The sequence below is a fragment of the Capricornis sumatraensis genome, chromosome 3 (genome assembly GCF_032405125.1).
Source record: "Capricornis sumatraensis isolate serow.1 chromosome 3, serow.2, whole genome shotgun sequence".
NCBI classification, from domain to species: Eukaryota; Metazoa; Chordata; class Mammalia; order Artiodactyla; family Bovidae; genus Capricornis; species Capricornis sumatraensis.
Genome location: NC_091071.1, coordinates 163,015,010 through 163,038,202, shown reverse-complemented (window position 1 = coordinate 163,038,202; position 23,193 = coordinate 163,015,010). Strand labels below are relative to the sequence as shown.

General features: G+C 40.0%; 1 protein-coding gene across 3 annotated transcripts in view; it reads right to left on the bottom strand.

Moving 5' to 3' along the window:
* The window catches only part of LOC138077044 (nuclear autoantigen Sp-100-like), an 80,549-nt gene that overhangs the window by 3,241 nt on the left and 54,115 nt on the right, over positions 1–23,193 (bottom strand). For 2 of the 3 annotated variants that reach the window (XM_068969421.1, XM_068969423.1), the window contains exons 13-16: positions 17,595–17,648; positions 4,220–4,267; positions 2,859–2,963; positions 239–381 (exon numbers count right to left, since the gene is read on the bottom strand). In XM_068969421.1, coding sequence (XP_068825522.1) covers positions 239–381; positions 2,859–2,963; positions 4,220–4,267; positions 17,595–17,648 — 350 coding nt within the window. The remainder of the gene's footprint in view (positions 1–238; positions 382–2,858; positions 2,964–4,219; positions 4,268–17,594; positions 17,649–23,193) is intronic. The other variant, XM_068969422.1, reaches the window with a different exon arrangement.

Here is a 23,193-nt window from a genome sequence, read left to right as displayed (position 1 = left end):
TGGAAAGTAACTTTTAAAAATTGAATAAAAAATTTAAAAATTTAAGTGTAAAAGTTTACACACTTAGAGAATTGAGTTGTAATGAAAACCAGCGAAGATAGCACTCACATGAACTATTAGGGGTAATATATGCATTGTGACCTAGGCATGGTGATTTTCTGGAAGTGCCCTGCTAAAGCTTGAAACCAGTGACCCATGGCACAAAACGCTTGATTGCAGCGCTCTGATGCTAGAATACCTGAATCAAGTTTTTCAGGGACCATCCCCCGCAGCGCACACTCTGCTTCCAGTTCTTGGAGGCTTTGTGGCCTCCTTCATCTTCAAACTCCTTGAGGGTGAACCACTTTCCATTTTTATCCTTTATACACTTTTCTGAGGAGCCTGTGAGACCAAGACAAGGTGAGCTCCCTTTCTTGCCAGGGCATACACCGGCCTGTGAGAACCCCAAGACTTGACCTCCCACCACATGAATCTGGGCCACCCGTTTTGGGTTCAGAATCGGCAACAGGAGAGCAGAGTCCCCTCTTGGGGACCCAGAGCAGTCTGAAAGGCAAGGGTAGGAGCCAACTTCCTGTCCAGTGTGCATACTTTGACCTTCATGCAATGAGAAGGACAGTAATTACTACCCAGGAGCAAGTTCTAACTCACTTCAGTCGTGTCCGACTCTTTGGGACCTATGGACTGTAGCCTGCCAAGCTCCCCTGTCCATGGGATTCTCCAGGCAAGAATACTGGAGTGGGTTGCCATTCCCTCCTCCAGGGGATCTTTCCGACTCAGGAATTGAACCCTCATCTCTATGTCTCCTGCATTGGCAGGCAGGTTCTTTACCACCAGTGCCACCTGGGAAGCCCCCAGTTACTACCCACATTTACATAAAAAAGTATTATGTTCAAAAGAGAAAAAAAATGAATGAATCTAAAGATGAGTAGGGAAGATTCTTTCTCTTCCCTTCTCTGAGACCTGAGATAGAACCAGGCTGAGCTTCTGAGGGGGCAAGTCAGGTCACATGGGGGTCACCACAGCTACATCTGCCTTCTTTTGTACAAAATTGATCATTTCAGCTCACGGCAAGCAACTATTTCTCATATTTTGAATTCAAGCTATTTTATGTTAAAAGAAATTAGAAAATGCTATAAAGTGGGAAAAGTTATATTATATATGTGCTATTGCCACCTGATATTAAGAACTGACTCATTGGAAAAGACCCTGATACTGGGAAAGATTGAAGAGGGGAGGAGAAGGGGACAACAGAGGATGAGATGGTTGGATGGTATCACTGACTCAATGGACGTGAGTCTGAGTGAACTCTGGGAGTTGGTGATGGACAGGGAGGCCTGGCGTGCTGCAGTCCATGGGGTCACAAAGAGTCGGATGCAACTGAGTGACTGAACTGATCTGATATAGTCATTAGGCAAACATTTATATATGGACTTCCCTGGTGGTTCAGACGGTAAAGAATCTGCCTGCAATGAGGGAGACCTAGGTCTGATCCCGGGATCAGGAAGATTCTGTGGAGAAGGGAATGGTTTACCTACCTTGCCTGATGAATCCCACAGACAGTGGAACCTGTCAGGCTATCAGTCCATAGGGTGGCAAAGAGTCGGAGATGACTGAGCAACTAACATACACGCAAAAGCAAAAAACCCATTTATATTGGATTGGCCAAAAAGCTCATTTGGAGTTTTCTGTAAGATATGGAAAACCTGAACAAACTTTTTGCCCAACCCAATACTTGTTGGTATTGAATGAACTATATTTTGGGAGGAGGGAATCAGTTAGGATAGATGAGCAAGTTGAGCATCTGTACTATAACAATTATAATTTGCAAGCTTTTACATCTATCATCTTGCTTTTTTCTCATAATATGGTGAGGCAAGTTTTATTGTTATTCCCATTTGGGTGAAGACTAAGTTCAGTATGAGAGATACTACATTGACCCACACAAAATAGACACTCTTGGTACAGCTGAAACTCAAATCCAGGTCTTCTGAGCCTAAAGGCTGTGCTCTTTTTCAGTGAGCCAAAGGCCAGACAGACATTACAGGGAATCGACTGTGAAGGCTGTTGTTGGGTTTCTCAAATGTGTACATCTTCCATCCTGTTATTGAAGCACTTGCCCTTGTATTGGGTGCAGATGGGAACCCGTGGGCACTTTCCATGGCAGGAGAGGAGATGGCCTGTTTAGCTAATGTTCATTAATTTATTAAGTGTGGAAATGTTGTCTTTCCCCCAGCTTCTCTAGGATGCTATGTGGAAAAGAGCCAACAGAGAAGAATTGAGCCTGCTTTCTTCAGAAAGTCTGGTTCCCAGATGGCCCTTGGCTGGCATCTGGGAACGTGGTCTTGGGAAGGGGGTCTCACTATTCCCAGACTTAAGAGTGGCTCACTGTGCCTGAACTGTTGGTGTGAACGATATAGTGTGTGTGGAATGCCTGCTTTCCTTCCAAGAGTTTGGAATTTTGGCATGTGCTAGCCAGAGGGTACTTACGTAACTAACCCCTGGTAAAAGCCCTGGACTCTCAGGCTCAGGGCAGCTTCCCTGGCAGACAACACTGCACATCATTGCTGGAGAATTAAGTGCGTCACGGTGACCCCTCTGGGAGAGGACTTTGAAAACTGACATCTGTACCATGTGCTTCTTCCCCTTGCTGATTTTTTTGGTGTGCCTTTTCAATAGAATAAATAACAGCCACGAGTTCAACAATATGCTGAGTCCTTTCAGTCTTCCTAGAGAACCACCAGACCTGGGGACAGTCTTAGAAACATGTCCCTCCCCCCAACAAGGGTCCACAACCTGTACAATACATCATTCACATGGGAGTTTTCTAACTGAAAAGTGTAGAATATCGTGAAGCCCACCTTTTTTCATTTTCTCCTTATATAAAATTCCCTCCGCCTCACCACAAGTCACGGGAAGCTGATCACGTTGAAAATCCATATTTGTATCTCTGGGAACTCTTGGACCTGCAAGGAAGCATGCGTTTTTTTCATTCCATCTTGCTCTAAAATGGTCTCTCCTCCCCCATCTTGAGATCCTTCTTTATAACTTAAAATGTAATGGGAGGATTTCTCCCATGAATTAGATACGTATCTAGGTCTTTCTTTTATGGCAGGTTAGGTCCATAAACCTAATGTCACTTTATATCCCAATCCTCTGAAATCCTAAATACACACCTCTTGAAGCAGGATCTGAATTCCCAAGCTTGCCAGCCCCAGCTACCTATTGCACGATCATTTTCTTCCTGCTGTTTTGAAGGAAGATTTATAGTCATATCATTGCTTTGAAGTTATACAGATGGAGAAAAAGCCTCAATTTTTCATTTTTTCTCCCTGTTTGAGGGCTCAACTGGGGCAACAAAGCAGGATTGCAATGGGCCCCCAGCGGGTCAGTTCCACCTTCCCGCCTTACTTTCTGCTTTGCTTCTCTTCTTTCATGTGAGCTTTCTCTGTGGCTAGAATGTAACTTGCTCTAAAAGAAACCACAAATTGCTCAGGGAGAGGGCCTCTGTATTCCCTTGGGTGAGGGTGCTGAGGTCTGATTCCTCTGAAGCAGGTGCTGAAAATCTTAGAAAGAATGTCAGTAGTGGGAACATTTTCTCTTGCCCTTCTGGCCAGTATTGAAGGGAATCCATTAAAGACCGATGTTGGGGCTTCTCTCTTGATGGGGAGGGTAGGCTGTGGACAGTCCTTCCAGAGTCAGTTCTATTAGAGTTGGGTGGGTGTAGGAGGCCATTCAAATTCACCTGGCACCCACCGATTTACAGAGGAGGAAATTGAGGCCAAAAAAATGAGTGACAAGCCAAAGTTATACAATCAAAGAAATTTTAGGAATTTCTTTGGTAACAGGTCCCGTTGCCACTCAGAGTCCCCTTTGGTGGCTAGCCTATGGCTCTCTATGTAGGCAAGAGATGAATGAGCTAAATACTATGTGAGTCATACTCTTTAGATACATTTCTTCATATTTCCTTCCTCAAAAGTTATCACTATGGTGAGGGGAGACCTGCTCAGGAGGCCTGGGGGTCTCTCACAGATCAATTGACTAATCAATGAAGCGGTTGCCTGTCATGTTGTTGAAACTGAGCAGGAGCAGGAACTATCCTAACATTTGTTACTGGCTCTATAAATTAATTAAGAAAATTGATTGATCACTAAAAACATGAATTATAAAATAGAAATTTGCATTATTTTAGTTAAAAATGCATTAATCATTTATTTTTTACCTCTTTTTCTGCCTCTTTTCAAAGACTCAGTGCAGACTGTTTCTATCCCTGGGAGAAAGTAGAAAAATAACATAAATGTGTCTTTTTACAACATTATGTTGCAAATAGTGTTTTGCAAAAATACCATTCAAATGTCACTTTTCAGGAGTCTGTCTAGTACATCAAGAAAAATGTCAAATACCTTGATAAGGAGTTAGGGGTTTTTTCTGTAAAGGGCCAGAGAAGAAAATATTTAAGGTGCTATGGACCACAATTTCTTTTGTGATTACTCAGCTCTACTGTTTTATTGTGAAGGCATCCATAGACAATTCATAAATGGTAAGATGTGGCTCTGGCTGTGTTCCACTAAAAATTCATTAATGAAACAGTTCATGGATTGACTTTGCCCTGTGGACCTTAGTTTGGGGAACCGTGGTCTAGACTTAGTTACAAAGATGATGCGAGATATATCCTGTATTTCTTTTACCAACATTTCCCAGTCATTCCAAATAAAATTGAAACCATGTCTTACACATTTCCCAAGTAACAAAGCAGCAACGTGAGCAGAGTAATGAAGCTGGACATCTGTCAAGTCTTTATTGTGCGCCAGGAACGATCCTTAGAACCTGTCTCTATTGATTTACTTTATCCTTAGAGCAAATTTATCAAATAAGAACTGATACTATCCTCATCTTACAGATGAGAAAAGTGATGTGCACAGCTAAAAATATAAATTAAATAAAAGCACTGAAGATTTACTTTTATAAAGAGGCAGCGATTAAAGGCAGTAATATTAGGTCTCAAGGAAAACTTTATGCTCAATTCTGTAGGTCAGATAACTGCCACAAAACTAAACTTGAAAGCTTTTTGATAAAAAATGGTGGCAAAAATGAGCAAGGACTGACAAAAAAACGAACAAACTAGTTCAATGGCCCAAAGAAGGGAAGCTTATAAAATTGATTTTTGTTTTTGTTGCTGTTTTTCCATCACTAGGTCGTGTCTGACTTTGTGACCTCATGGACTGTAGCATGCCAGGCTCCTCTGTCCTCCACTATCTCCCAGAGTTTGCTCAAAATCATGTCCATTGAATCATTGATATTATCTAACCATCTCATCCTCTGCTGCCCCCTTCTCTTTTTGCCTTCAATGTAAAATTGATGCCTAAGTTCCTAAAGTTGTAGGTAGGGTTAGAGATAGCACAAAATGTTGACTTAGATATTTCAGAAAAATGTAGTATCTGATTCAATTGCTGATTGCATCCGAAAAGATCAGGCATGTCCATGTGCCATCATTCAGCAGTATCTGAACGTTGAAGTCAGCGATGCTTTCTAGCTTAAGTTCTGTGCCCATCATTCAGTTCCCACGGCTAGAATCCTAGAGTCCTAATTTGGTAATGCTGGTTCCAGGAGAAAACAGCTCATATATGAAGCTGAGGTGGGCCTTGCTGGCCAGTTAGTCTCTTTATTATTATTTCACCTTACAGAGGAATAAACTCAGGCAGAAGAGGCAATGTGACAGAACCAAGTCAACAGGACCGCCTCATGGGGGTGGGACGTGGGGTGGGACAGTGTCATCACTCGTGAGTTACACAGTGTTTTATAGCTACAACTATTCCCAGCCTCAAAAGTTATCAGTTCAGCACTGCAGAAGCCCTTGGGCCTTGGGTTCTGGTTGTAGATTCCACCACTATGCTACTTGTTTGAAGTATCATCTTTGTCTCCCTGTCATGTTTTAGAAGTTGACTAAATCTGGTATATTTCTCAATGGTTAGTAGCTATAGAAAGTAATTAGAGAAATAAGTCTATTAATAAAAGTGTAGAATAAAACATATGAATTTAGATGTTTAGTTATTAAACATTATTTATATATTTATTTCCTCTTGGTTTGCCTCTTTGAGGCTCTGTTACTCAGAATCTCAATTCTATGTCTTTCCCCTCTTTCTGAGAAAATAGAAAAATATAAAACAGATGCTGCTGAAAAGTTGCACTGCATGTAATAATACTTTTAAAAAATTCCATTTTACTGTAAATTGTCAAGATCCTACTGCATAAAGAAAAATAAATGCTCCAGAGCCTTGCACTTACCAAGCCTTTGATGGTTAACCTGAGTTCCTAGATTTCATGTTGTTTACTCTCACACTAATCCAAATACATTTATGTCTACATTTAAAAGAACTTCAGGCAAGTTTTATTTCTTGTATCTAAAGGAACACTTTGAGAATGATAATAATGAAAGCTGAAAATGAAGGAGAGTAAAAAAGCCGGCTTAAAACTCCACATTCAAAAAACTAAAATCATGGCACCCAGTCCCATTACTTCATGGCAAATAGATGGGGAAACAATGGAAACAGTGAGAGACTTTATTTTTTTGGGCTCCAAACTCACTGCAGATGGTGACTGCAGCCATGAAATTAAAAGATGCTTGCTCCTTGGAAGAAAAGCTATGACCAACCCAGATGGCATATTAAAAAGTAGAGACATTATTTTGCCAGCAAAGGTCCCTCTAGTCAAAGCTATGGTTTTTCCAGTAGTCATGTATATATGTGAGAGTTGGACTAGAAAAAAAAGCTGAGTCCCAGAGAATTGATACTTTTGAACTGTGGTGTTGGAGAAGACTCTTTAGAGTCCCTTGGACAGCAAGGAGTTCAAACCACTCAATCCTAAAGGAAATCAGTCCTGAATATTCATTGGAAGGACTGATGCTGAAGCTGAAACTCCCATACTTTGGCCACCTGATGCGAAGAGCTGACTAATTGGAAAAGACCCTGATGCTGGGAAAGACTGAAGGCAGGAGGAGAAGGGGACAACAGAGGATGAGATGGTTGGATGGCATCACTGACTCAATGGACATGAGTTTGATCAAACTCCGAGAGTTGGTGATGGACAGGGAAGCCTGCTGTGCTGCAGTCCATGGGGTCGCAAAGAGTTGGACGCGACTGAGCGACGAACTGAACAGTTGTTACGTGCTCATTATATGCTAGACACAAATTAAGACCCTTACATTTACTAATTTATCTTAGGGAGTTTTACTATCCCCATTATCTATAAAGAAACTGAAGCATCCTGAAATTAAAAAAATTAAGTTTAGCAATCCAGGTTTCCTTTGCTTGAGAGGCAGAATCAATGCAATAATGCAAGAATTTGGATTATCTAGGGATATGTGACGGAGAAGGTGATGGCACCCAACTCCAGTACTCTTGCCTGGAGAATCCCATGGACGGAGGAGCCTGGTGGGCTGCAGTTCATTGGGTTGCTAAGAGTCGGACACGACTGAGCGACTTCCCTTTCACTTTTCACTTTCATTCACTGGAGAAGGAAATGGCAACCCACTCCAGTGTTCTTGCCTGCAGAATCCCAGGGATGGGGGCGCCTAGTGGGCTGCTGTCTCTGGGGTCTCAGAGAGTCGGACACAACTGAAGCGACTTAGCAGCAGCAGGGATATGTGATGGTGACCTACACAAATAATACATTGGCCATCATCTTAACCCTGAATGAAGGCTTTTGGGGTGAAAATATGAAAGAGACAAAAGAGCTTGTTCACATGGGTTTGGACAAAAAAAGATCTAAAGAATTAACCAAGAGAAATTGCCAAAGTAGAATTTGTAGAAATATAATTTCAAGTCACAGAAAATCTTAGGGTGAGAGATATCAAAAAAGGTTGATTGAAACCCTATCTCAGGTGAATAGGCTTTCAGATATAAGAGGTTGTGAGAGGAAAGATGAGGGTACTTGTGCAGGTGAATTTCTTGAAGGCTGTGTTCAAACATGTTGATTCCCAAGGCAGGGCCATGGAATGTGCACCTCTCCTTCCTTCCTTCTTTTATTCTTTGTTTGCATTTCTCCCCTTCATTCTTTCCCCTTTTCTCTCTTCCTTCCTTTGTTCCTTTCTCTTTCTTGCACTGGACTACAGTTTGGGCCTATTTAACCGTAGGTTCTTAGGCGAACGAAAAATATTTTCTCTTCCTGTTTTTCTCTGGCACTGCTTGATTCACCTTCCTTCAAACCTGTTGTGAAGTGAAGTCGCTCAGTCGTGTCCGACTCTTTGTGACCCCATGGACTGAGGCCTACCAGGTTCCTCCATCCATGGGATTTTCCGGGCAAGAGTACTGGAGTGGGTTGCCAGTTCCTTCTCCAGGAGATCTTCCTGACCCAGGGACTGAACCTGGGTTTCCCGCATTGTAGGCAAATGCTTTACCGTCTGAGCCACCAGGCAAACCTGCTAGGCCAAATAAATTAAAGATACATAAGTAGTCTGATTTAGCTTAAGAGTTCTCCTTACTGGGAGCTTTGCGGTTTAAGTCCAGGTAATAAGTATTCTTTGTGAAGTTTCTCTCTCAATATACCACAGAAAGTAGAGTGGTTGTTCTTGGGTTTCCTATTCAAATAGACTATCTGTTGGTGCCAGAGACTTGCTATAGAAGTTCAGTGCTCCCCTCCCCTCAAGGCAAGTGAGGAAGCTTCCAAGATAATTAATCTGTGTCTCCAAGGGCTTAAGGGAGGCAGCGGTGTTTAAAGACTCAAACCTGGAAAGTCTAGAGAGGGGCCTAGAAAGTCGGAAGACCATGAAGAGGCATGAACCTTCCCTGGGAAGGGAGAGGTTCAGTTAATTCTTGAGAGATACTGTGTCCAGGAGACGTTTTGGATGAAAGAGGTGACCCTAGGAGGGGTGTGGACCTCCTGGAAGCTGGGAGACTAAGAAGGAAGTGGTAACCCATCAGTTGGATTTCCTGCATCAGAGGAACTTCAGTTGAGAAATTCTCCCTGAAGGGGGAGGATCTCTGAAGAACCCACAGATGTGACTCATGCCTCTGCCATTTCTGGGAGAAGTGAAAGGTTTATTGTTAGAGGGCCATTTCTGCTCTTGACTACTTTCTTCTCTCCTTCCTCCCCAACTTGAATCAGCCAAAAGCAGTAGATACTGAACGGCATTAGAGAGGATGTGTAGATGGTCGAGGAGGCTGGTCTTACCCAGTTTCCCCCCTACCTATTTTAAAGTTTTAATACTATATCAGCTCAGTCTTTTTAATGTTGAGTGAGAATATCACTGCTGCTGAAAAGGATTAACACAACTCTGGGGCTTATTTAAGACTTCATCCTGTGGCATAGAAAGAACTATTTAAGAGAACAGGTTTGATAAGGAAGGAAGTAAGAGAAGGAAAAAAATGTGTTCTGTGCTTAGACTTCTCATTCCAACTATTAAATCAAATATGGCAGTGAGATTTCACAAAAACTCAGAGGACAAAATTCTTAGACCAGGTAAGTATAACCTGGGAAATAAACAAGATGATAAAGATAAGTATGGGATGCTTCCCTGGTGGTGCAGTGGCTGAGAATAGGCCTGCCAATGCATGGGTTTGATCCCTGGTTGGGGAAGAAGATCCCACATGCTGTGGAGTCACTAAGCCATGCATCGAAACTACTGAGCCTGTGCTCTCGAGCCTGGGAACTGAAGCTTCTGAGCCCACAAGCTGCAGCTACTGAAGTGTGCACAACCCACTCCAGTTTTCTTGCCTGGAGAATTCCATGGACAGAGGAGCATGGCAGGCTACAGTCCATGGGATCACAAAGAGACATGACTGAGTGACTAATACTACTACTATAGTTTAAAATATATTTAATATATAATAATAATAATAATAATATATTCAAATATGTATCTAGTATTAGAAATAATCAGAAGAAATTGAAAGGATTTCTTCCAAATGAAAGAAATGTATATCCAAATATGTTTTCAGCTCCAGAAGAAAAATCTTGTCATCTCTACAGCGCCAGGTAAACCCAGCAGCAGTGTTTTATATGATATGATTTTAAAGAATGACCAAAAGAAATAAAGTAGAGAAGAAAAATATTAGTAGAATGGGAAGGGAGCAGGAAAAAGAAGAGAGATAAAGAAGAGAATACAAGGAACGAGGTAGAAATGAAAATCACAGAACTCAGTTCAGAGAATGGGGTGTCACCTGTCTCTATGGCACCAACAGTGTGGTGTGTGCTCTGAGTTTGGTTTACGTAATTGTGTGTATATTGGGCATAGATCTGATGTGATACCAAGAGTCTGGCTTCTGGTTAATTGATTAAATTCTCTCTTGTCTGCTTCTCCTCATTCCATTGAGAGCTGTGTTCATCAGTTACAACAGACTTTTCTAACACTTTCTCCCTTATTTTCCACTCAACGCTAACTTGTCTCTGGCCGCAAAGCTCTGGGTTGCCTCCACATTCCAGCTCCTTTTATTGCCCAATTGCCTCAGGAGACAACAAGGCCAGGCTTGAACCAACAAAGAGTCTGACTTTGCCTCTTTGAGGAAATCAGGGACTTGGGAGGAAAACGTGGAGAACAAGTAAGCAGATTGCTGTTTGTCACCCATAAATATTCTCTCTTTTCTTTCGTAGGACGCTTGGCTGCCTGTAGCCTCCCCTTGCACTTAGCTCTGGCCATGTGACCAAGTGTGGGCCAATGGGATGTGAGCAGGATAGTCTGGGTCTTTCCATTAGAAGAAAAATGTGGGTGATATCCCTATCAACAGAAAGCAGTGAACAAATCCTTAGCGTTCTTGAGGAAGAGAACCAAAGTAAGAGAAGACATAACTGAAGGTAAGTTCAAGAAAACATTTTCCGAAATTATTTTAAAAAATCAAGTATACTTTGCGTAAGTACATGTATTTTCACTCTGTAGCAGAGAAAATAGATTCCAGTCAACCCTGAAATATATTCCAGCAAACTTACTGGACTTTAAAGATAAAGAATTGAATGGGCAGCCTGGCCCCAAAGACCAAGTCATTTTCAAGGGAGACGAATCTCTTTGGCTGTAGAATTTTCTATAGCAACACTGAATGCCACAGAAGGTTTTGGGAAAATCCTACAAGACAGTTCTAGAAGTAAAGAACAAGCAAATTATTTTCAGGTATAAATAATAAAAGCAAGTACTTTTGAATAGGGATATTTTGGAAATATTGGTCCTATGAGTACTTATTGAGAAAACTGATAGAGGGTCCACTTTAGCAAACCAAGACAGGACTGAGACATTTTGGCAAGAAGATTAAAATAAAAATGCAAATGAGGTGAAAGACCAGAGTGATAAGTGTATATGTCCTGAAAATATAGATATAATGTAACACCAAAAAAATTGCAGAGGAAGGCAGAAATACGAGTGGTAGAGCAAGGTCATTGTCTGTTTTACTGTTGGGAGTCAAGAGGTATTATTTGGATAAATAAAGGATAAATATAAAGCACTTTTTATATATGAGAGGTAAAAAATAAAGGGAACGTGTGGCCTAAATTGGGTGGGAGAGGAAAGAGACTGGACAGAGAAATACAGGATACATGCTAATTTTGCAAATCTACCGGGTGGGAAATTAACAGGATCTGTCTTCAGAGAGGATCAAAGGTGCCATATAAAGGTACTTCTGAGAGTAATTACTACAACAAAAGAATAAACCTTTGTAAATAAAAGTATATACTCCCAACCAAAGGAAATATGGGAAATGAACAAGAACTCAACCATTCATTTCTTTTAAAGGAAAGAAGTGGCTCATGTTTCTCCTACTCAGGAGAAATGTGGCAGGGCTAACTGCAAGACCAGTTGGGAGGGTTAGTCTCAGCTAAGCAATCCTATGCCCAGCTTTAACCACTGCAACCAAAATGCAAACCTTCCTAAGTATCACAGGTATACACATGCACATAAATGCATTGAAGACAGAATGCAGGGTGTTGACATTTTTAATATCCAAGACACTAGAACAAGATGAGTCATCAGTACAAATTAACATGACAGAAACGAGTTCAAACATTTTGGTCCTAACAATAAAAGGACATGGACTTAACTCACTTATTTAAATAATGTATTTTGTAATTAAATTACAAAGTAAATCCCACCTTTTAACCATATACAAAAGACTCAAATAAAAACACATTTTTAAACACTGAAAATCAATGTACAGGCAAAGGTAATTTCGGCATACATCAACGAAAAGAAACCAGGGAATCCTGATATGATTATCAAAAAAAGTATAATCCAGGACAAAATATTTTAAGCAAATAGAAATTACAGGAAATATCATAAGAGGTAAAAACACTCTACTAGTAGACAATCTTATTTTTTATTACCCTCAGTCCACAAATGATCAAGTGGACAGAATGAGAAGGGTATGAAAGACCCAAATAATACATTTTAACAAGGTTGATATTGCTGATATACATTCAACTTCACACCTAGAAAATGGAAATAGAGAATGTACATTTTCTCCCACCCTCTGTTAAACAACTCTTGGGTCAGAGAGTAAATATAAATCCAAATTGCAGGCTGTCTGGCAAGCAACAATAATAAAATATTGCCTGTGAGAACCTATGTATTATTTAATTTAAAAAACTAATCTAGAAAGAATGAAAATATGTATATATACAGCCAATCTTCATTACTCACATATTCCAAATTTGAGAAGTCACCCACTCTCTAAAATTTATTTGAAACTCCCAAGTCAGTTCTCATGGCGTTTCCATGGTCATTCATGGTGGTGTGCAGAGCAGTGAAAAATTTGTGTTGCCAGACACATGTGTTCCCAGCAGAGGCTGAATAAGACAAAGCTCTGCCTCCTTGTTTCAGCTCATTTTGTAAACAAGCATCCTTTTGCCATCTACTTAATTCCATGTTGTTCTCATTTTTGTGCTTTTTGTTGGTAATTATGCTGCTTAAAATGGCCTCAAGCCTAGTGCTGAAGTGCTGTCTAGTGTTCTTAAGACTGTGACGTGTCTTATGGAGAAAACACGTGTGTTAGACAAGCTCCAATCAGGCATGAGTTATAACGCCGTTGGATGTGAGTTCAACATTAATGAGTCAACGTGTATAATAAATTAAGTGTCTTTAAACAGAAACACTCATGAAACAAAGATCTATGTTTATTGGTTTACAAAAATAGGACCAGAGGCTCACAGGAACCAAACCCTCTATTTCTTTTGGAAGCAAACTTTTGCTATTAGCTACTTTGGGTTTGGGATGACTTCATATAACCTCTATACCATGAATAATGAGAACTGGCTGTATTTGTATACACATGCACACACACACAATGTATTTTCAGAGTCCACCCAATTTTTTCATTGTTTTTGATTTCAGATGTTATACTTATCTATATTTGGTTCTTTTTTTCAAAAATATATATATAGTTTTGAAACATTTTTGTGAATGGATGTGGAGGAACTAGGGAAAAAAAGAGGAATCAAGCACATTATTTTATACTTTTGACTCAAGCAAACTGAGTAGAAATAATGCCATTTAGTGAGAGAAAGGTGGTGGATGACAGGTTTGGGAGTGAAATAAAGAAATGGGTTTCATGTGTCAAATCTGAGACTCCAAGTGGAAGTTTGGAGTCAGAAGTTGAACTTATGACTTGGCAGTTCAATAGAGGGACCAAAGGAGGTGAAATAAAATTGGTGGTCATTAACATATGGATAGAATTTATAGCTACCAGACTGGACGAAATATCTAGGGATGCTATTTCAGCTACACTCCAACATGTAGATACAGGAAGCCATTAAGGGACCATCACCACCAACAGTACCACAACTGTCAACTCTCTGATCAACATTACCAATGAATGACCAGGAAGGAGCTATAAGCAAGTAGGAGATCATGATACTTTAGCAGACAAGAGAATGCATCACATTCTCCCAGCTTACTCACCTGATCACAGTGATGCCAAGACCCACCAGGTGTTAGGAAGCAAGAAGCAACCAACAACCTCCCAGTCAGAAAGACCATGATCAGACCTCCCTCTGATAGGCCAACCAGCTTCATCCTCTTGACTGGAGAAACGAGCTTGCTAGAAAGAGATCCCTTCAGGTCTAAAGCCCAGGCTCCTGGGAGGAGGTCTGCCTCCTCATCCTCAATGCTCCCCACGCCTGCTGCCTACTCCTGCCTCACCCATGAGGTCAGCAGAGCTGCTCATCTATGGTCAATATGTATAGTCTTCTTGGGAGCATGTGGTATAGAGGCATCCTTACCATTGCAATGAGATCTACAGAGAATCTTCCTTAGCCAACAACACTGATTACATCACTGTACATGACAAAGAACCAATAATGAAAACTGACCAACCTTCTAATTTGTAGTTTCCTAACATTTCCTTATCCCTCCCTTTATTTCAACATTTTCCCCCCAGATTTAAGTATACAATCATATACTTGGATTAAACTTTTCACAGACTGATAGAATGAGTCATTTAAATTACTCTTCCAACACATTCTTAGATGCATCAATATACAGAAGCTTAACTATTTCTAATGCAGAGTTTCTTCTCACCTGCCACATGGTGCTACTACTTTCAACCTGGGCCAAGTATAGTTGGAGGCATAAATCACTCCAAGTATTTGGGGTATGTCATTGGCTTAATCTTGTGGAATTAGTCCTTCTTGGTTTCATCATGGTGGAAAAATATGGAGGTTCCCACCTTACATTTAGCACCCAAGGTTGCTAGATTGTGAGGCTGTGTCAATATGTATATTTGTCACTGGGAACCTCTATTGTGACCAGACCCTGGGCTATGTTGCAAATGAGATGCTTGACTCTTTGCCTCTGAGTGAAACTCAGAATTTTTTTCAAAAGGGAAGCTCTGAGTTCACTTCTTTATTCTGTGGAAGTAGGGAATCATTATAAATTATCCTGCCATGTTCTATAGGATGAGCTATGGGAATTTTATCTACAGCCAACAGCAACTCGGTCTTTAGCATGAGTGCAAGCTTGGCCAAAGTCTTTCAAAATCTTGGAAGCCTTCTATACTTTTGTTTTCAGGGACACCCCAAATCTGGCTTTTCCTTCAATTATGCTAAATTCCCACACAACACCAGTAATAATGCTCACTTTTGAAGTCTGTTTACATATCTTCACCCAAAATGAGTACCATGAGGAAAGACTGAGTTTCAGCAGCCATTAGTAGAGATGTGGTCTGATTTTTCAGGAAGGAGAAGTTGTAGAAAGGTTGAGAGTGTGAAATGGGTAAGTTGAGAGGTCTGGAAATGGGACGAGGCCCATAAGGATGAGGTCTGATAAGTAGAAGGTGTATAAAGAAGGGTCCTCAGTATTTGGAGATCAAAGAACATTACAGAAAATATTTCGACAATGCTGGGAATAATAATTAACCTATAAGTAGTAAACACTTATTAATACTATATGAGAGAGATAGTCTTAAAAAGGATGTTGTAAATATCCTCGCTTAAATCACTGAACAAATCATTTACGTTATATCTTTAGGTGAAGACAAGAAAGGAAATCTGAACAGAAAAAAGATAAAGGATCTCAAACTAGTTCAGATTTAGCAACAAGATTGGAGACTGTAGTAGAAAAATCTATATTTATCATATTTTACTGTTTTTAGGTAAGATTCTTTCCAAATACTTTCTCTATTTCTGCCAACAAAATCCAACTCTATGGGTCTGTGTTTTGTATAGGGCTAACTAGTCAAATTCCAGAGACCAGATTTTTTAAATGTAAGTCTTTGTACCTAACAAAGAATTACACAAAGAGAACAAGGGGAAGCCCTCTCAACCCATAGCTTTAGAAGGAGAGACAGAATTCTCTACCATAAAACTAACACAAAGAATTCATGGGGGAGATGTCCCACATAAAGCATATGAATGGAGGGGACATATGTATATCTATGGCCAATTCATATTGATGTATGCCAAAAACATCATAATATTGTAAAGTAATTATCCTCCAATTAAAATAAATAAATAAATTCAAAACAAGAATTGCCTTGACAGTATTGAGAATTTTCATAAGAAGGTAAGACATGTCTGTTTGTAACCATTACCAATTTGTTCTGTTCTCTGTGATATAAATTTGCCTTGAAAGAGTTATTTGGAAGGGTCTTGTAATATTCTCCTCATTAGAAAGTATTGCCACTTATTACAAATTTCTTAAGAAACTTTATTCTGATTGGTTGTCTTGATCATTTGGAGGCCTGGCCCTAATATTTTAAGTGGCAGGTAGATCCTTAAACTATTATATAGATGCTCCTAAGATTTTATATTAAATCAGAAAAAGATACCTGGCATTCTGATTTCCTCATATGCAAATAGGCAATAAAATGACCATAGATTTCCTACTTAAAAAGATTTCAAGAGTCTTATCTCATTTAAATTTATCCCAGCTCTTTTGTAATGGGAAAAAGATATTTATAGATGGAAACAAATGTGTACAGTATATAAATTTTTTTTAAGTGTTAAGAAAATTCTTAGTGGAAGAACATTAAATAAGACATAAACAAATGGGTATGTCTCTGTTCTCCCTAAATCATTCTGCAAAATCAATGTATTTTTAATTAGAGTTTCCAAAGAACTTGGGAAGGAGATGGGGAGGGCATCTTCTTGAGCGAATTCTAAAATTCACCCCTAGCATCAGTCTGTTGCTACTTCTGAGCTCTCCCTTTTCTCCTGCAATGTTTTCATAAAAGAAAAACTAATATTCAGACAAGTAAAGGTGCTGTGTGATCAAAGTGCCTATATACAAATAGGCAAAACTCATGGCAAAACTTTATTTTTATGAAAATAATAAAAATTATCAGGTACTTCAAATATTCTAGAATCAAATACAGAGCAATATTTTTAAAAATCTAGAAATGGCTATTATAAATATGATAGGAGACCAAAGAACTAGAGAGAAAAGGGCTAACAAATTTGACCTCCTAAAACTTTATAACTTCTTTAAGACAAAATATTCCGTTAACAAACCTAAAAGAAAAACAACAAATGGGACAAAATATTAGGAACATAGAGGACCAAGATTTAGTGTGCATGTATCTGATACAAAGATCTCTATAGTTATGCAGTATAGTAAGAAAAAGAAAAAGATCATAACAGGAAACACTGACCGAGCATTCCATGACAAAGCATTCTATGAAGAAGGAAAAAAAATGACCAATAACAAATGGAAAATACTCAACCACACTAAAAATGGAAAGAGTGCATGTTAAAGCATCCTTTAAAAAAGGTTTTTTGTAGTTCAACTTAAAATGTTATGTATTTTAATTTTCTAGGGATGATATAATTTTTAAGAGAGAGAGTATGTATAGAATTACTCTATTTAGATAAATAAAACTGTATTACAAAAGGTGTTAACACATGCATAGAAAAATTGTGGAAATGTATATGTTAATATTTACAAGAAACATTTTAAAGTAAGAATAAAAAGCAAGATATTCACATGAAGATATGAGCATTTTGAAAAATAATTACTTTAAAAGGCATTAATCTTTTTCTTATTAAAGGTATAGAAAATATAATAAACTTCATGATGATGTATGGCAAAACCAATACAATATTGTAAAGTAATTAACCTCCAATTAAAATAAATTTAAAAATTGTTCATTTGTAACATGAAAATCGAGTAAATTCTTATATAGTCTTACTTCTTTTCCCACCGTGTTTTCCCAAAGTAGAATTGCTTCCAATATCCGTGGAATCTAGAAAGTAACAGGTGGTGGTCAGAAACTTAAAAAAACTGTAAACCTGAAAAATCTCTTCACTACTTATGTGCATCATTTTCCTCATTTATGAAACAGGGATAGCAACAGGTATGCCACTCAAGTTTTACATTTTTTATGAAGATTAAATAAGATTTTATTTGCAAAAGCTAATGAGAAATCACTATATAAATCAGTAATATGTTAGAAGGCCTCCTTCAAAACTATCTAATGAGTTTACAAATAGTTGTCTGAGGTCTTTTTTTTCTGATAGCGTAAAGGATTGTTTGTCTTTTGAGGTCTTTCCAAGGTTGTGACAAAATGACGCTATTATCTTCCAGCAGAAGAACACATTTATTTCTTTGCCCCATGATATTGTCGATTTCATCAGTGTATTTCAACTATATCATACAGGTATAATCAGTTGGACCCATTCTGTTAATAGAATTCTTTCCTCCCTGCAGTTCCCCAAAGGGTCAGGTCAAGTAAGTGCAGAGAATAAGGTTGTGACGTGAACTGAGTGCACTCCCTGTCAAAGTGTGTTTAGACTCAAGTGCATCAGGACTGGGAGCTCTAATTTCAGACTCCTGACATCCTGCAGCCCAAGGTCCTGTGACCTGCACCTTCTGTAACTGGTCCACGCCCTGTTGGGAGCTGCTTGAAGTTCTCCTTGAACACTGATCACCTTCCACTGCTGCTCCTGGGTCTGGGGTATCTATTCAACCACCTCTACCCTGACCTTGGGTGGCCTTACCCATCCTATCAATGCTTGGTGACTTTCAGTCATCGCTTCTTGGCCTCTCGGAACACTCTTTGAAGAATACATCACACAGGAGCACTTCTAAGCCCTTGGAGCTCTGCTCCTAAGTCATGGCTTGTACAGAAATTTTCACTTACACCTCCTCCCCTCCTCTTTCCCTGACTCCCACATCACAGGCTGACTCTGCCTCTGACATCTCTTTCTCTTGGTGCTGCTCCTCACTGTCCTTGTCCCTTCGTTTTAATCTGTTTTTACTCTTCACCCCAAATATGCATTTTTATTTTTCTATTTTTTTTCTTTATATACTTCTCCAATCCACTCATTGATGACATTTTTACATACATTTGTACTTTTATGTGACATTATTCTTTTCCAAAAATACTGTTTGTTACATTTATATATATTCAGTTCAGTTCAGTTCAGTCACTCAGTCATGTCCGACTCTTTGCGACCCCATGAATTGCAGCACGCCAGGCTCCCCTGTCCATCACCAACTCCCGGAGTTCACTCAAACTCACATCCATCGAGTCGGTGATGCCATCCAGCCATCTCATCCTCGGTCGTCCCCTTCTCCTCCTGCCCCCAGTCCCTCCCAGCATCAGAGTCTTTTCCAATGAGTCAACTCTTCGCATGAGGTGGCCAAAGTACTGGAGTTTCAGCTTTAGCATCAGTCCTTCCAAAGAACACCCAGCACTGATCTCCTTTAGAATGGACTGGTTGGATCTCCTTGCAGTCCAAGGGACTCTCAAGAGTCTTCTCCAACAGCACAGTTCAAACACATCAATTCCTCGGTGCTCAGCTTTCTTCACAGTCCAACTCTCACATCCATACATGACCACTGGAAAAACCATGGCCTTGACTGGATGGACCTTTGTTGACAAAGTAATGTCTCTGCTTTTGAATATGCTATCTAGGTTGATCATAACTTTCCTTCCAAGGAGTAAGCATCTTTTAATTTCATGGCTGGTGTCACCATCTGCAGTGATTTTGGAGCCCCCAAAAATAAAGTCTGACACTGTTTCCACTGTTTCCCTATCTATTTGCCATGAAGTGATGGGACCAGATGCCATGATCTTTGTTTTCTGAATGTTGAGCTTTAAGCCAACTTTTTCACTCTCCTCTTTCACTTTCATCAAGAGGCTTTTTAGTTCCTCTATACACATATTCAACTATTACAGTAACTTTAGTAGGTATTCTCATATAAATACTGTAATAAATGAATTTTTGCCAGACAAATTTCCAAATGTTGAGACACAGAAGGTAGACTTTTTTTTTTCTATTCATTCAACAAGGTTGCTGCGCATCTCTCACGTGTCAGGTGCTGAGGTGACTGATGGTGACGACGCAGGGCAGAAGACTACTGGCGCATCAGTGCTTATCAATCTTAGGAGCAACCAGGGAACTGATGCACAAAGAAGGATGCACACTGAAACACGGAGACTGTTAAGACACACTGGACAGTCTACTCTGGGGATGCAGAAGGCAGGAAGAACTAGCCTGGTTTGAAATGAGGGACCTTTTCTAGCGGAAGAATCATGGAAGAAGGAGGTAAACAGATTAGGGAGAAAGGTGACTAAGATGACAGCCCCAAATGGATGGAAGTGCACATACCAAAGTCTGGATTCAGCAAATGCAGGAAACCAAGAAGAGTTCAGTGGGTCTGAACACTGCGTGAGACAAGAAGAGGCAATGATGAGGATGGAGAAAGATGCAGGGGCCTCAGGTAGGGAGTTTGGAAGTCACTCAAAGAAGAATTAATTTATTCCAAAGGAAAATTAAAGGACATTCGGCTATTACATAGGAGAGCAGCGTGAACACATTCACATTTTTGAAAGATCAGCTTAGCTAAATCACTTAGACTGTGTTTGGTGGGAACAATGTTAGAAGAAGGAGAACAAACAGGAGCCTGTAGAACTAGATCAAGTGAGAAGGGATACAGACATGGATAAGGGTACCGACATGGAGATGGAAACAAGTGGACAGGCTGGAGACATTTAAAAGGAATAACTGATAGAGTTAGGTGACAGATTGTTGGTGTTTAGTTGCTAAGTCAGGTCTGATTGTTTTGTGACCCCCATGGACTGTAGCCCACCAGCCTCGTCTGTCGATGGGATTTCCCAGGCAAGAATACTGGAGTGGGTTGCCATTTCCTTCTCCAGGGGATCTTCTCAACCCAGAGATCGAACGTGCATCTCCTGCCCTGGCAGGCGAATTCTTTATCTCTGAGCCACTAGGGAAGCTCAGGTGACAGATGGATTATATCAATTGCGATGTCTCTGTCATGGATGACTGAGAAGTTCAAGTTGAAAGAATGAGTCGGTTAGTAAGTGTTTTAGAGACAGAGAACATTGGAGGAGCAGATTCTGGTTTTCAGGGGAAAGATGATGTGCTCAGTTCTGAAAGTGTTGAGTCTGAAGGTCTTTGAGAGATATCTAAGTGGAGAAGTCTAAAACCTTAGGACCTTGGCCAGGTCTTTCTGATATTTGTATAACTGAGTTTGAAGGCACAGAAGACAGAGTCAGGCTGGACTGGAAATGTGGGTTTAGGAACAATTTGATTGTAGATGGTTATTGAAGCTGTAAGAGTGCATGAAACTCCATTGGCGATGTCTCTTATGAACTGGGTGAGTTACAGGAGCCATTTTGATACCTGGGGACACCTTACCCTGAAAACTTACTGCCACTGTGAACAATGTTGCTTTGGTCTCATGAGCATCTCAGATCCACAACTTCTCCATTTCTCTCCTCTCTTTCTTTTGCACTGCCCTGCTTCTCTCTCTACCATTTTTTTCCCCTCATCTTTTAACCATTTATCTCTCTGTTCATTTCAGTTCAGTCACTCAGTCAAGTCTGACTCTTTGCGACCCCATGGACTGCAGCACACCAGGCTTGCCTGTCCATCACCAACTCCTGGAGCTTACTCAGATGTATGCCCATTGAGTCAGTGATGCCATCCAACCATCTCTCTGTGCCTCATCTTTATCCCCTCCACTGATTACTTCCCCTCTGTATCTCATTCCATCTGGTTTTCTATGCTTCAGTCTCTGGAACTAGTGTTATTATTGAAGTGATCCTCTCTATACTGTCACATCCCTTTCTCATTTTTCTTTTCTTTCAATTTTACCTTGATCTTTTGGCTTTAGAATATTACAGTCTTTGCATTTATCTGTTTTTTTCTTCAGTGATATTTAGCTTCATCTCACAGTATATCACTTTCATCGTCACCATTTGCTTCTTCTTTTGACTCTGGCCACTCTGTTATTATTACTTCTGCCAGTTCTCTATGAGTTTCCTGCATCACAGGCCTATCAATCACAGACTTTATTATCATGTTTATGGGAAAGTTCCTAGAGATACCTTGAAAATTACCCATCTTCCTCTATAACACTTCCCAATCTGGTGACATTTGGGTCTTGTGAAGCTTGAAACATACTCAAACATCCACAACTCAGATGGGCTGAGGAGAAATACATCTGCTCCTATGACCACTCTTCGTATCCAACGGAGATTTGCTCTCTTTCTACCTAGCCACACCTCCTCCTTCTCTTCCCCTTTATGGTCTCCTTAGAAAATTTATCTCCATCACTTTGATTCTGTGAGCTTCTCTGCCCCTGATTTCTCGTGTCTTCTGTGTTGATTTCTCTCATTTCATCAGTTATACTCTTTTTTTTTTTTAAGAATTATTCATTGTTTATTTGAAATTCAAATTTAATTGCAGGTCCTGTACTTTTAATGTTTACTTATTTGGCTGCATTGGGTGTTAACTGTGGCACATGGGTTCCAGAGTGCCTGGGCTCAGTAGTTACAGCACCCAGACTTGGTTGCTCCACGTCAGGTGGGATCTTCCCGGATCAGGGATCAAGCCTGTGTCTCCTGCATTGCAAGGCAGACTCTTAACCACTGGACTACCAGGGAAGTCCAGTCACATTGTTAACATCTGTTTTTTGAAAAATTTCTCTGTTCATCCTTTTTCGTCTTATCTTTTTAGGTGTTTTGTGCGCCATATAGCTGGTTCCATTCCCACCCTCTTTGTTTATGGTTTTTGCTTTTTCCCTCTCAGTCTGGATATATATATTTCAATATTCACACTAATACTGGTGGTTAAATATATTCATCAATATATACACATATATATGCATATATGTGTGTATATGTCACATATACACACATACATATATACACATGCATTTTTTTGTTGTTCAGTTGCTCAGTCGTGTCTGACTCTGCAACCCCATGGACTGCAGCACACCAGGCTTCCCTGTCCATCAGCAACTCCTGGAGTCTGCTCAAACTCTTGTCCATTGAGTCAGTGATGCCATCCAACCATCTCATCCTCTGTCATCCCCTTCTCCTCCTGCCTTCAATCTTTCCCAGCATTGGAGTCTTTTCTGATGAGCCAGATCTTCACATCAGGTGGCCTAAGTATCAGAGCTTCAGCTTCAGCATCAGTCCTTCTAATGAACATTCAGGGTTGATTTCCTTTTGGATTGACTGGTTTGATCTCCTTGCAGTCCAAAGGACGCTCAAAGAGTCTTCTCCAACACCACAGTTCAAAAGCATCAGTCCTTCAGTGCTCAGCCTTCTTTATGGTCCAACTTTCACATACATACATAACTACTGGAAAAACCATAGCTTTGACTATATGGACCTTTGCTGGCAAATTAATGTCTCTGCTTTTTAATATGGTGTCTAGGCTTGTCATAGCTTTTCTTCCAAGGAGCAACTGTCATTTAATTTCATGGCCGTAGTCATCATCTGCAGTGATTTTGGAGTCCAAGAAAATAAA